Source organism: Salvia miltiorrhiza, chromosome 1, assembly GCF_028751815.1.
Source record: "Salvia miltiorrhiza cultivar Shanhuang (shh) chromosome 1, IMPLAD_Smil_shh, whole genome shotgun sequence".
Classification (NCBI taxonomy): Eukaryota; Viridiplantae; Streptophyta; class Magnoliopsida; order Lamiales; family Lamiaceae; genus Salvia; species Salvia miltiorrhiza.
Genome location: NC_080387.1, coordinates 67,275,089 through 67,289,577, shown reverse-complemented (window position 1 = coordinate 67,289,577; position 14,489 = coordinate 67,275,089). Strand labels below are relative to the sequence as shown.

Here is a 14,489-nt window from a genome sequence, read left to right as displayed (position 1 = left end):
CTTTTGTGTGGAAAACTACACTGCACGAAGACGAGATTGAACCCAAGACTTCTCGCAAAAGAGTTTTTAGGCGCCCCAACTTTGCCATTAGAGTTAGGTCTCATTGATTTTAATTATAGGTAATTAAGGTTTTAGTAAGAACTTATCATTCCATAATTATAACTTAGCAATTCACAGTTAAAAAATTATTAATTCACAATTAAAATTTATTAATTCATATTAAAAATTTGATTAAAACTATAATTATCAAATAATTAGGATTAGGATGACAACATACAGGAATGCAGCTCTTTTGATAACGCGTCAAAACATACGAATGATACATTCATTAATCGTGCCATATAAAACATTCTAATCTAAGCACTAAATTTTCTAGCCACCAAATTATAAAAAATCTTAAAAGCAACCAAACTGTAATAACTGTATAATGCACAAGTAACCAACAACAAGTCCCTCTCAAAAAAAAAAAAAAAAAAAAAAGCAGTACATCATAGTCAAATTATATGCAGTCTGGTGGTTATATTCACTCCATCATGGATTCATGATTATAATTCTTATTATCAATATTATTATCATACAACAAAAAAAGGGTATACTGCAGTCTGCTACAACAATTTTAAAAGAGAATTGCCCCCATATCTACCATCCATTTTACGCCTATTAAAAGAAACAAAAAGCAGTGGATCCAAACATCTAGATCTATGTTATCACCACCGGGTCTTTCTTTTTTCTTTTTCTTTTTCTATTTCTTTCTTCTTTCTTTCCCAGCAAACATCTCTCCACCATCTTCCACTAATACAGAAAAGAGTTCAGCAAACGAGCATCAATTTCTACAATGGAATGAATCAACATACAGCTAACCCCCAAAAAATGACAACGACGAGTGCCAGACTCGCCTGGAGGAACACCTCCCCGCTCCCTCATATTATAGGTTAAATATCTTGTTGCTATATTTACAAGATAGATCAAGTCCATGGAACTATGGAAGACAATCAACCAGGTTTCATTCGAGAGAATCTGTAAGCGGCTAGTGATCAGAGAGAGAGTGAACCCCATCACGCATGAATCATCTGTACATTCTGTTGAGACCAAAATAAATCATGTGAGCAGAAAATTTAATCCATCAAACTGCATGAATGGTAAATAAGTGAACACATACAAAACTAACAATCTAGTTGCTCCAATTACCAAACTAATGGTCATAGTGAAATAGTATATACATACAACACAAGTTGCACAAAAAGATAACTCTTCTTCGTCATCTGAGGGTGGGGTAAGTGTCAGTGACTGCAGACAGAGGTTGGTTAAATCAACCAGTCAATGACTCAATGGGTATACTATGTATACACAGTTCCCTCTATAGGTTAATTAGGAAATCCACATCCTTATGCAAACTGAAGATTGTTTGTTTTCATTTCAAGATTTTCAAAGAAACTTTTTGCATGAATTTCTGATTTACCAGGATTTCTACATACTTGTAGCAAACAAATATGCAATTGTTGTGGAAGTAAACATGAATGCCATTAACATCTCACCATGTTGGGGGTGTTTCTTCCTTTCAGTGTCTTCAATGCTGCCTCTGCAAAAGCCTGGGCGGCTTCCGCATCAGCTTCTGCAGCCTCAGCCTCACGAGCTGCCTCTTCAGCTTCAGCCATTGCAGCTTCTGCTTCAGCAACTGCTTGCGCAGCAGCTGCGGCGGCTTCTTGTGGAGTCATGCTCCTCATCTTGGCTAACTCTACATCAATCTGAGATTTTGTGAGATGACCAATGTCATCATGGCCAATTTTCGGAGAAATCTTTTGTCTTCCTTCCACAGCAACAGACGGATTCCTTCTTCTTTCAGATAATGTGGAAGCTCCGGCTATTTTATACTTGCGTTTCATCTGTAAAACAAAAAAAGACCTCAAAGTTTCATCAGCTAAATTAAGATTTCAAGGAGTTGATTTGTAATTAATACTCAGAAATAGAAGTTGAGAGCAAAAAAGAATTTGGAGAAACCTTAATAAGTTTCCCAGTTGCAGCCATATGCTTTAACTTTGCAGACAATATTCTCTTAAAGTTTGGAGGTGCCCAGTATTGATCCTAGGGAAAAAGAAACTAGTACTGAGATTAGATGAAGATGGCGAATATAGACTCAGCAACTGTAATTCCCAATCAATTCCTCAAGGCAAGAACAAAGCCAAGAGCTCTTAGGTAAAAAAAAATGCATGCAAGTCCACAATCAGTAGACTGTACAAGTGCGTGCTGCCGCACCCCCAAACATCAATTATTGTTCCAAATTATAAACAGTAACAGTTAGTAAGTAAACAAAATATGCTGGAATTATTAAATTGTAGTACGACAAGGAAACAAAAGTGTAATGATACGTTTATTTTATTGTTTCTGGCAAAGAAAACAAAAGCAACTCCAGGACACAAGAATTGCTGTGTTAGATTGAGAATTTAAAAAACATAATGACAGTGTTTGTCTGTTCTATCAAACAATTTTTCCCTCGAAGCATAAACTAAACACAGCTATGTTAATTAATGCATATTATATCTACTCATGACGGATTACAGTCCACCCAAACTTGTATTATTCTCCCAATAACTTCTACTATAACAATCACATCCAGATATTCCCGTAGTGACAAGAAGAAGCATGAAACAATGAGAAAAAAGAAGAATTCTCTGAAACTCCCCAGCCTCAGATATCTCAAGAAACATAGTAAACTCGTTTAAGTTTCTCAAAAGGGAATTGATAATTTACTAATTGTGGAAGGAAGAGAAAGCGCACACGACCATGCTCATGCAATAAAATCTATAGATTGTCTCCGAGCCACATGAGGACCTCTACAGTTACTTATCATAAACAAATGGATATCAGCCAACTAAACAGTAAAGAACAGAAAGAATGAATTTGAAAAATATTCACCTGATAGGTTTGTCCGAGCAGTAAACAATAAATAATATATTTCAAAGGAATTCACTTGATATTTATATCTCCACCAATACATATATGTTGAGAAAAATGCATTTTCACCAAAATTAAGTCTAAGGAGTAAGGAGGATATGACAAGAATGCAGTTACTAGCATATGGCAGTACCCTCTTTGTATTATAGAATGCACTTTAGGTCAATGTGCATATAGGTCAATGTCAATTGCAAAGTACATACAGACAAGCTGCAAGTTTGCATTAACCAACAAAAAAGGAATCAGTTAATGACATAGTAAAAGAAATATATATCACCTCTATATATGCAGCTATTGATGTCTTGTTAGAGCCACCAGGCTCCCTCAGGTTGCTTATGGCCTCCATTATGAGATTGTCCAGCCTTCAGTAACAGAAAACATAAACATCCACTGTCAGTCGATCCCTGGCATTTAGAAGTTAGAACAGAGCTACTATAAAGTTACTAGAAACACACAGTATGTATGTCCAAATCACAGGCGTGGTGTGTATAGAACTACATATCAAATATGTAGGTACGCCGTTAGTCGACAAAATCAGAGCACAATGCATCCAAAGAAGGTTGCTCATTAACAAACGGGTGACAAAATTTTATGTGATGCTATTCGATACGCAGGCGTAAGTCAAGAAAAGGATAGTCATATATAACTGATTAGAAGCAAGAATGTGCTAATCCAACTTATCTACATACATGGTTTTATCAAAAAAGTAAGCAAACCTAAAATGGAAGGGAAGAAAGAATGAAAATCTAAAAATTTTATGTGCAATTGTGACAACGCCTTGTAACTTTCAGTAGGGAAATATATATGAAAACTTGTAATAAAATGTAAAACCTCATGATAGATCTCTTTGGTCCATCATTTGGTGAAGAACCGCCTGAAGGATCAAGAGACCTAGCATCTACTAGTTCGTCGTCGCTTTGACTAAAGGTGGACAAAGCCATAGAGCTCTCTCCATGCTTGGGGGCAGGATGCATCCTTTTTAGAGCTAACCTGGCCCTCTCACGTGAGCCCCATCCATTCGCCATGACACTCATGTTCCTCCACTTGTCCTAACCAACACTACCATGAAATCAGAAACATCTAACTTTCTAAAACAGAAAAACTCGAAAACGATGTAAATTGCATTACAATAACAAAGAACTGGGGACTACAAAATTCTACCTTCAGATCAACATTGGATCGCAGATAGAGAACTCCACTGAACTGTGGGTCCTTCAGAATGGTACGCCATTTTCCCGGCCCATGCTTAAGGACTCCAGCTTTAAGAGCTGCTTCTTCCTCTGGAGTCCATTTTTGCTTAGGTGCTCCCATTATTTTAAAAACTGACAGATCGCTAAAACGAGATTAACTGCATACCAAGGTCAAAGAGCAACAAACAACGCTAATTGCATAATCTCAAGTAATTCACTTCAGTTTATATCCAAAGCAGCTCAGCTAATCCCAAAAACCATTAATTAAGTTTCCAGAAGGAATGGTCTTCGAAGATCAAGCAACTGCCCCTTTCCTATCATCTACAGAAGAGGAGGAAATGGGGACAACTACATCCGTAAAAACAAACATATCTGCTACCAGCTAGTTTCACGGATCAAATACAATTAAAATATCCTAACCACACCCATCAAGTTCCAAATATTTTCACGGATCAAATCCAATTATAATCGTAGGTCAGTTACCGAAACTCAATCGAAGCCAGCGGCGTTTTACACGGCACAAAAAAAAAAATAGAACTGGTTGAGCGCAGAAGCGGAAACCCTAACCCTAATTTCGCAAGAGAAATGGCAATATCTGGAAATTGGGTTCTAATTGCAGCTGAAATAAGTCATTAATTATCAAATACACAAGAAATATTACCTGAAGGCGGAGATTGCTATAGTGAATTGGAGATCTGATAATCAAAATGTCAAAGACCCCCCTTTTCCCCTAATCTTCTGTCCAATACGAAAATGTAACTGTATGGGCGTCAATTAACGGTAATTCAGCAGTTTGATAGAGTTAATATATATAAATAATTATATATATATATATAAAAAAATATGGGACGCGCTCCAGTGAGTAGGGTGAGCATTCGGTTATATGGTTCGGTTTTTGCTAAAACCAAACCAAACCATATTTTAGTTCGGTTTAAAAAAAAAAACCGAACCGAACCGAATTAACCGAACAAACCGAACCGAATTAACCAAAATTTTTATAATTAAAACCGAACCGAACCGAAAAACCGAATTAATCCGAAGAAAACCGAAATTTTCGAAAAAAAACCGAAAAAACCGAAATTTTCGAAAGAAAAACCGAAAATTCCAAAAAAAAAACTATAAAATTAAAAAATATTAGAAGTTAGATATTATAAAATTATAATTAAAATATTATATATATACATATATATATTTATATATATATTATAAATAAAATTCGGTTTTTCGGTTTTGTTCGGTTTTAAAAAATCCGAACCGAAAAACCGAAAAAACCGAACCATATTTTAAAATTTCCGTTTGGATCGGTTCAGTTATTCGGTTTCGGATTTTTTGCTCACCCCTACCAGTGAGACCCCCTATTTTTCGTCTACCATGAGTATAATGAATAAGACATATAATATTAATGAACCAAACGTATATCTAATGAACAAGATGTATATACTGATGAAAAAAAATTAAAAATTCGTAATGAATAATATATATACTGATGAACAGGCCATACTGATGAACAATGCAGTATATACTGATGAATAACAAAATTTAAAATATTATGCTCCCTCTAGGATTCGAACCCTGCGAAAAAAAATCACCCTCCAGATACAATATCAGCCATGGGATTGATAAAATAAACGCACCAGATCGTGTCCTAGATCTCACTAAAATTAGGGGGTCTCGTTGGAGCGGCCCCCTATAAAATACTCCCTCCGTCCCATTATTTAAGACACACTTTCCTTTTTGGGTTGTCCCATTAAACAAGACACATTTCTATTTTGGGCTAAAATTAACATAAAATTAGTGAATTAATTAAGGCCACATACAAACCTATTTCTCCAACCTACCAATTCTCTCTCTTTATCTCTTCACAGTAGCCATGGTTTCTCCAACCTTAACCGGCCATCTTCACAGCCGCAGCAACCGCCGCCGGCGAAGCCACAGCCGCCGATGCACCTCCCGCCCCTCTCCATCTCCCTCGATCATCTCACCATTTTTCTCTTTCTCACGCACCAGTCAACAACTCATCGACTGGCGTCTCTCTCTCTCCGACGAATCACTAACAACGAGCCGCCATCGCCGTTCTTTCACCTGATTCAGAGTGACAGCAGCAAAGCCACCACTTTCCCTCTCGATTCCCAGCGATTGCAACGGCAGCCATGGCCGCCGCCGCTCTAAGCCCTAGCCACCCCTTTGTTCTGTTTCTTCCATTTTTGATTTGGGTATTTTTTTCATAATCTGCTCTCACAAAAAATGTGAGGAATGGGAATGGTTGTGTTGCAGCTCTTTGTTTCGACGGTGGTCGCCAGCGATTTCGTCAGAGGAGAAAAGATAGTAAATGGAGGTTACAACAATGGTGGAGCTGTGATTCTCAAATTCATAGAGAGAGAGAGAATTTCGACTGACTGAGAAGGATGGGGGAGGGGTGAGGGAGGGACTAGGGAGGAGTGAGAGAGGAGAAGATAGAGAAAAAGAAGAATTAAACAAGTTTAATTAAATTTATTAAATAAAGAGGCTAACACATTTTACTCTCTAATTTAACTCTCCTAAATTCCCGTGCCCAAAAGAACTGTGTCTTTATTAACGGGACGGAGGGAGTATATAGTAAAGTTATCTTGAAAATCTCAATAATGACATCTTTCTGCGCTGTGCCAAAGCTGAGGCACCGAAAAACTATTCATTTATGTAAGGTCTTAGATTCAATTTCGTTTGCGTGCGGTTATTTTTTCACCTTTGTGTGATATAGATGTACCCTGTCTGTATGCGAGTTGCTTATTTATTTATGTTTAGATATTTTTTGTAATTTTAATTAAAAAATAAAAAAGACATCTTTCCACTCTAAGAAAAAATTACTAAGCCTGATTTCAATATATATATATATATATAGGGAGAGGTTCAAGAAAGAACCATAAATAAAAGAAGACCGGAGAACCATTTTCAGCCATTGCACTATCTTTAAATTTAATTGTCCACACTGCACTATCTTTAAATTTAATTGTCCACACTGATCCAATTTCAAAAAAAAAAAAAAAGTCGTGTATAAATTTTATTCATGGACTAGTAAGATATTAGTATTGATTATCTTAAATATGTACACATTATGTACTTAAATAATATAGAGTGGATTTTTAAAATGGCCACTTTGAAATAGTAAACTTAAAAATTATCCACTAAAATAAAAACATAAAAAAATGGCCACTGTTACCAAAATACCCTTCCACATTAAAAATTAAAAAAAATGGCCACTTTACATCACCCCTTTAAAAAATCCCGCAATTCACAACCAGTGAGAATTCTCAACCAGATTTTTTTGTTTGTGAATTCACAACTAGTCGAATTCACAGCCAAAATTTAATTCACAACCAGTCGAATTCACAACCAAAAATTAATTCACAACTAGAATTTTTTGGTTGTGAATTCACAACAAACGAATTCACAACCAAAATTTAATTCACAACCAGATTTATGTTGGTTGTGAATTCACAATCAGTCGAATTCACAACCTGAATTTAATTCACAACTAGGATTTATTTTGGTTGTGAATTCAAGTAGTTGTGAATTTGAGTTTTTAAAGTTTGAATTCACAACTAAAACTAGAATTTATTTTGATTGTGAATTCGAGTTTTAGTTTTGAATTAATAGATCAGGTTGTGAATTCAAGAATATTAAGTTGTGAATTCATAGATTTGGTCGTGAATTCAAAAACATTAAGCTGTGAATTCATAAATTTGGTTGTGAATTTAAGAACATTAAAAAAATAATTATACAGCTCAATCAAACTGTGTACAACACCAAAATACAACAACTCAATCTACCATCAAAATACATCAATTCCTCTAAATCAACAATCAAAATACAACAAAATATTATCTGAATCAATTCAATCTACGATCAAAATACAACAATTCCTTCGAATCGACAATCTCAGCATTCAATCTCTGAATCAACAATCTCAACAGATCTTAGAATGAAAATCATTCACATACGTCTCAGATCTAAAGTTTTTTTTCAGGGAATTAAGACAAAAATCCCCAAAATTATTCAGATATGGAACTAGGGTTTTTTTGCCTGGGAAAATGCGTCGCCTCTGAGCGGCGCCGCTGCACTGCGCCTTTCCGCGCGCTCGCCGCTCCTCCGCTCGCTGCTGCACTGCGCCTTTCAAGCTCAAACTCGTCGTCTCCGCCGGCCAGGCACTCGGCGATGGTCCACCTGCAGCCGGATCTCATTGCCGGTATCATCCATCCCGCGGCGGAGGGATCGTCGTCCCCCAACAGATCTGCAGAAGAGGCAACAGATCCCAACCTGCCTCCTCCACCACCAAAACCTCCACCAGCTCCAAAACCTCCACCAACACAGAGAGAAACTAGAAAATTATAAAGAATCTGTTGAGGGAGAGAGAAATCGAGAGAGATCTGTCGAATTGAGAGAGAGATCGAGAAAGATCTGCCTGAATCTGGATGGCCGGCGGATCTGGCTTCTCTTCGCCAGAGAGAGATAAGGGTAGGGGTGAGGGCGACTGGATTTGGGGGAGCTAGGGCTCAGGCGCCGGATCTCGAGCAGAGATGGAGAGTTGTTGAAGGCGGCGGCTGTAGCAAGAGTTGTGGTCGCCGGAGGAGATGAGAAAGAGGTGTTGTGCGTCGCGGTGGTGGTGGCTGTGCGGTGCTGCCGGAGATTGAGTGGCCGCGCGGCGCTGCGGACGGGCGGCGGACGGGTAGCGAGAGGGAGAGGGGGAGCCGAAGGGAGAGAGAGAGAGAGAGAGAGAGGATTGAAGGAGAGAAGAAGAATTCACGCTGCAACATGGCAAATGGCAGAATTCACTATTTATACAAGGGCATTTCGGACATTTCACGCAAAAACTGGCTAAAATTTTAAATTTTAATCCTATAGGCTAAATTTTAAGTTTACAATATGAAATAGGCTAGATTCATATATTCACACAATAATATATGTATATATAATTATTATATTAGAAAAGACAAATATGCCTAAATCCTCAGAAGTATTTCGAATGTATTTCTATTAGAATTTAGAAGTAAACAAAATTTTATTTCGTCAATATCCATTATATGTTTGGTTTTTAAATTAGTTTCAATATGATTTTTTTTTATGGGATTAGTTTCAATATGATTATTGTGTGTTACAAATAGTATTATACTCCTAAGCAAATGAATTATGATTATTGCCTCGTGAGATTTGGTTGTCTTGCCTTTATTCCGAAATATGCTGTAAAAGTTTAATTCATGTACGTGTTTGTAATCATATATTCTTTCTTGGGTAATTTGTAAATTAAAGTGTTAAATTAATTTTTTCTTTTTGTAATTTCTTTTTTCTCGAAAACTCCGATAGTACTTTTTTTGTTTTCAAAAACAATATGCAAAGTAAAACTATAATTTTAGAGTGGCGCTGAACATTCATAAAAACTTTGAAGATATTATGGTAAAAAGTGAAAAAAGATTATTAGTATATAAATACATAGAATTTGGGTCTATATTGATTTTTTTCATGAAATTTGGAAATTATATAAAATATATAATTTTTATCTCTAATAATTTTATCATAATTTTAAATTGGGCAAATTATGTCCAAAGTGAAATAGTCACATGACATCTCAAAAATTCAACATGGACAAAATAATCGGTTTGACAAACAAAATCATACAAATTGCATATTAAAACGTTGTCGTTTCACAAGGGTAAGTGAAATAAATAATTTAAAAATAAAATAAAATTAAGGTCCATCCCGTCAAAAAAATAGGGATTCATCCTAATATCCTTGATCTTGTTGTGCATATTGACCTCGATTTGTAGAATTGGAGTTTGAGTGATGAATACTGTGCAATTTGTGTAGGCATATGTGATCCATTTGTCTCGACAACATGCCTACTCAAATAAGTATCTAAGCTTGATTTGATTTTGAGTTAATATATATATGTTATAGAACTAGATAGATAAAACTAATGATATTAATTTGCATATAGTAGATGTAAGTTATAAGGGGATGAATGAAGCAATAGTTAACTTCAACCACGAAGAAGAATATGTCTATACGCTTAATACTTTTTGAGAAATTGAGATATGTTGTTCATCAAGCAAAACACAAGGGTATGATGGAGGCCCACTATCTTTTCGACTAGATGTCCCAAAGAAAAACATCACATAATTTTATAATCTCATTTTATTTTTTCCACATTGCTGATAATTTATTTAATTTTTGTCACTTAGAATGTCATGTTAGTTTCAATTTAAGCGTATTTGAAATTATGGTAAAATTGCTATAATCATAAAATTTGTGTATTTTTGACAATTTTCAAAGTTTATAGAAAAAACCAATATAGACTTAAATTTTATATATTCAAGCACCATTAACAAAAAAAAATACGAAAATATTCTTATCCAAATTGGCCCTTAGCTTCTTTGCCGCGGTTCATATAATGGGACCATAAATATTGGGCCTAATGCTTAATGGGTTGAGTAAATCCCAAATATAACTTTTTTTAGGAAAAAGCCCAAATATAAATAAGCAAAGAAAGTTAACTTCTGATTTATTTATTTTTTATTTTTTATTTTAAAAACATTAACTTATGAATTTTAATGAGTAGATAAATTAGCTTCGCTAATAGAAAGAAAATTTAATACTAATTGATAACACTATGTGTCTTGTGGCTTGGAATGCCCCCAATCAGGTCACATTCAACATCTATAAATTGTCGAACTTGTTATTTACAAAAAGTTAAGATAGAGAATCTGAGTGTGAAAATAGCTCGAAATTATACAATAACGAACAACTTTTTTTTTATCTTATTTTTCTTTTGAGCTTATTGATACTCTTAGTCAAATCAGAAGGTGAATTTTGTAGAAATTAAAATAATCGCGAGATAAAGAATCTGAGTGTGAAATGGCTCGAAATTTTACAACAACGAACAACTATTTTCTTATCTTTTCTTCTCTTGAGCTTATTGATACTCTCTGTACAATTAGAAGGCGAATTTCGTAGAAATTAAAATAATCGGAAGCAATTTTGCTATAAATGATAAATAAATAAATGAAAAGAAAAGAAGCATGGAATGATGAGCTGGAGACAAAACACTTGGAAACTCTCACCATTCCAAATTAATCACACTGAAAACCAAGCTGTTAGAAAGAGCTAGCAAATTAAACAATGATTATTAATTAATCAGGAAATGAATATAGGAGCGTAGCCTTCACTGCCAGCGAGAGCGACCAACCATGCATTTCATTTCAACGTTTCTTCACTAGAAGCATGCGTCGAGCAGGCAACAACAGCAAAGTGCAGCACAACTGCAACACAAGTTTATTAACAAACCACGACTACATAATTAATTTATTTAATGTTATTTAGAATTAGTTAAGATTAGGACTTAGAAGAAATGTTGTATAAATTGAACCCCAATACTCATAAATGATCCCATGAATGCACTACGATAAGAAATAAACAGAGCTTAATCAAATTTCTCCAACTATTCTCGTTTCATTAGAGATCATAATATAATACTCCCAACTATTATCTCCACTTTCCAACATTATATTAATTGATTTTTTAGCTAATTATACCTGCCTAAATATATATTTAACTGATAAAGTGTAACATCAATGAGATAATCGATTTGTGTACAATATCAGAAAGGAATGAAAGCCGCGTACATCCCAAATTAAACCACCAAATATATCAAATCAACACAAGAAATTTATTCAATTAAGCAAGGAAATGCATATAAATAGAGGCGTACCATCCTTGCAAGAAACCGGAATCGCCGCCGCTAGGTTTATGGTGCTGCGGCGGCGGCGGAGGAGGAGCGTACTGTGGGGGGTAGGGGTGGTACTGGGGCTGGGGAGGGTAACCTGGGGGCGGGTACCCCTGCGGTGGGTAGGGTTGGGGTGGGTAACCTGGGGGCGGGTACCCCTGCGGCGGATAACCCTCCTTCGGATATCCCTCCGGCGGCGGCGGAGGATATCCTGTAACATTAGATCAAGGCCAAATAAAATTAATAATGCGATGGATCGGATCATATATAAATATGCATGAAATTGAAGAGGAGAGTTTGAATGCATGCCTTGAGGAGAAGGAACGCCGACGGGTGGCGGTTGATTATTCTGATTGTAATAACTCATGATCGATCTCTGTTGTTGCCAATCAGATCGGATTTCTGCAACTCTAAAAAAAAGCTCGTATTTCGCACTTTAAATTTTGTTATTATATTCTAACAAGAGAGATTTTTATTTCGCAACACCAAATTCTATTATGAATTTCTAAACAGATTATTGCACATGTAATGTGTGTGCATTCCGAGCAGCTTTAGATTTGGACCCACGATAAATTCGGCTTTCGGACTCTGTTTATTTACTTATTTAATTCCTTATTTTGTAATTTCGTTTATTATCCATCCTTAGTAAGTATCTAAGAACTAAATAATTAATCTACTCCATAGATTTTGACTAAATATAGAGGGTCATTATCTATATTATATTTAAAAAGTTAAGATTTCAATTAAACTAGCTAACTCATAACTGGTTGAGCTCACATAAAAGTTAGTGATTTAATTATTATGTAGTATATATATAATAGCTCATTTAAAAAAATTAGGGTTATTGGAGCCTAAATACACCAACTTTGGCGATAGTTTGGTTTTGCACATGAACTTTGAAAGGTGTAAAAAAATACATGAACTTTAATGTTGTAGCAATTTTATCACAAATTCAAATATTAGATATTCAAACTCCACAAAAATCTTACGATTTACGAATTTAGCTATGTCTTATACGATATCTTTTAGAGATGTCCTATACGGTGTCATTTTTTAAAATGTCCGATGAATACACGTTGATATTTCGATTTGTCACGTTAGCTTTAATTTGAGAATAAATTGAATTTGTGACATCGTATTGGACACCTCTAAAAGATATCGTATAATACATCTCTAAACTCGTAAATTGTAAGATTTTTATGGAGTTCAAATATCTTATATTTGAATTTGTGATAAAAATTTTACAACATTAAAGTTCATGTATTTATTTGCACCTTTCAAAGTTTATGTGCAAAACCAAACTACCCTCAAAGTTGGTGTATTTAGATGCTAATAACCCAAAAAATTAATATAGACATTTATGTATCTTTAAAAATTAAATTAAGAATACTATAGCTATATTAGTATTTATAAGAACATATTTTTGTAATAGTAAAATAATTAGAAAAGATGGTGTTTTCGAGTTTGCAGGTTGGTAAACTTCCTCAAGACTACTTCACTTGAGTTTCCACCTAAAAGTGTTTTGTGGAGTGAACATTATTATTGGTCGACGTAACTCATAAAATAGTCTCTCTCTCTCTCTCTCTTCTTTAATTTCCAAAACACTACTAAAAAATGTTTTAACATTGTCACGTATATGCGTAAAGAAGTGTTATATATATCTTTAAATTGCAAACAAAACAAGTGCATATACCAAGTTTTTAGTAGTAATTACTAACAAAGTTAGCTTAACTTTCAAGAATGTATTTTGTTATCAAGGTGGTCACAAAATCTTTCAAGTCATCATTTTTAAACGCTTTTACTATCTCTTTCGTAAATCACATCACATGAAACTCACAATATTGCTTGGAATTTGATTGCATTACTGAAATATCTATAAATTATTACATAAATGATAATAGGTTAAATTAGAAGCTCAGAAAATTAACATCAAGTCTAAGAATATCCAAAGCTGAGAAATATGTTACGAAAGTCAGAACTGAAGAAGACAAAAATCAAATTTAAGGGAGACAGTTAGTAGACTTGAAGGCATATATCATAGTATATCGATGCTAATATCAGCTATGGAAGCTAAATCGACAAAGCTATGCGCATATATCTCGTACGCAAGAAAACATGTGTAACCCAAATTATATTTATATTACTTATTTAGATCAAGTATTATTTTCTCTGTATTGATATTTTTTTTTCATTGAATTTTTACCAAAGATATTTTAACAAGACTTGAGCAAGGAACTAATAGGCCTTGGTATTATGACCAGTTTATAGGCTATAAATAAAATTTCATGCGCAACTATCATAAGCTATTAATAATTCCCTTATTAAAAATTGAACTTTCCCTTCTCTCTACTTCAATACAATTCAAATTCAATTTATCCTTCAATTCTTTATCTTAATTTTTTCCATCTTTATAAATATGCTATTAAGAACTCGATTCAACAAGTTGAAAATCAAATTTAATTTAGGAAATATTTATTATATAATACGTGTTAAAACTCTTCTTCCCACAAGAAAATAAAAGGCAAGGCATTGGGTTGGTGAATTAGGTATTCCAATACGAGATGGATTATTGATGAAGAGTCAAACAAGGATAT

At 34.6% G+C, this 14,489-nt stretch overlaps 2 protein-coding genes across 6 annotated transcripts; both read right to left on the bottom strand.

Annotated features, from left to right (window-relative positions):
- Positions 1 to 517: 517 nt before the first annotated feature.
- LOC131005261 (telomere repeat-binding factor 1) lies at positions 518 to 4,951 on the bottom strand. Of its 5 annotated transcripts, none has more exons than XM_057932142.1 (7): positions 4,804 to 4,951; positions 4,114 to 4,274; positions 3,784 to 4,001; positions 3,230 to 3,314; positions 1,999 to 2,082; positions 1,536 to 1,883; positions 518 to 1,079 (listed from the first exon to the last, which is right to left on the bottom strand). In XM_057932142.1, exons 2-7 carry the CDS (start codon positions 4,261 to 4,263, stop codon positions 1,056 to 1,058), a joined length of 909 nt encoding a protein of 302 aa, XP_057788125.1. In that variant the 5' UTR covers positions 4,264 to 4,274; positions 4,804 to 4,951; the 3' UTR covers positions 518 to 1,055. The 5 variants fall into 5 exon arrangements, with proteins under 5 accessions (XP_057788125.1, XP_057788126.1, XP_057788127.1 ...); XM_057932143.1 differs by having other exon boundaries at positions 4,114 to 4,285; positions 4,804 to 4,932; XM_057932144.1 differs by having other exon boundaries at positions 4,114 to 4,300; positions 4,804 to 4,917.
- A 6,184-nt stretch (positions 4,952 to 11,135) lies between these two features.
- LOC131005260 (cysteine-rich and transmembrane domain-containing protein WIH2-like) lies at positions 11,136 to 12,583 on the bottom strand. Its single transcript, XM_057932141.1, has 3 exons — positions 12,205 to 12,583; positions 11,881 to 12,106; positions 11,136 to 11,431 (listed from the first exon to the last, which is right to left on the bottom strand). The coding sequence occupies exons 1-3, from the start codon at positions 12,260 to 12,262 to the stop codon at positions 11,386 to 11,388; spliced, it is 330 nt and encodes a 109-aa protein (XP_057788124.1). The 5' UTR covers positions 12,263 to 12,583; the 3' UTR covers positions 11,136 to 11,385.
- Positions 12,584 to 14,489: the final 1,906 nt, after the last annotated feature.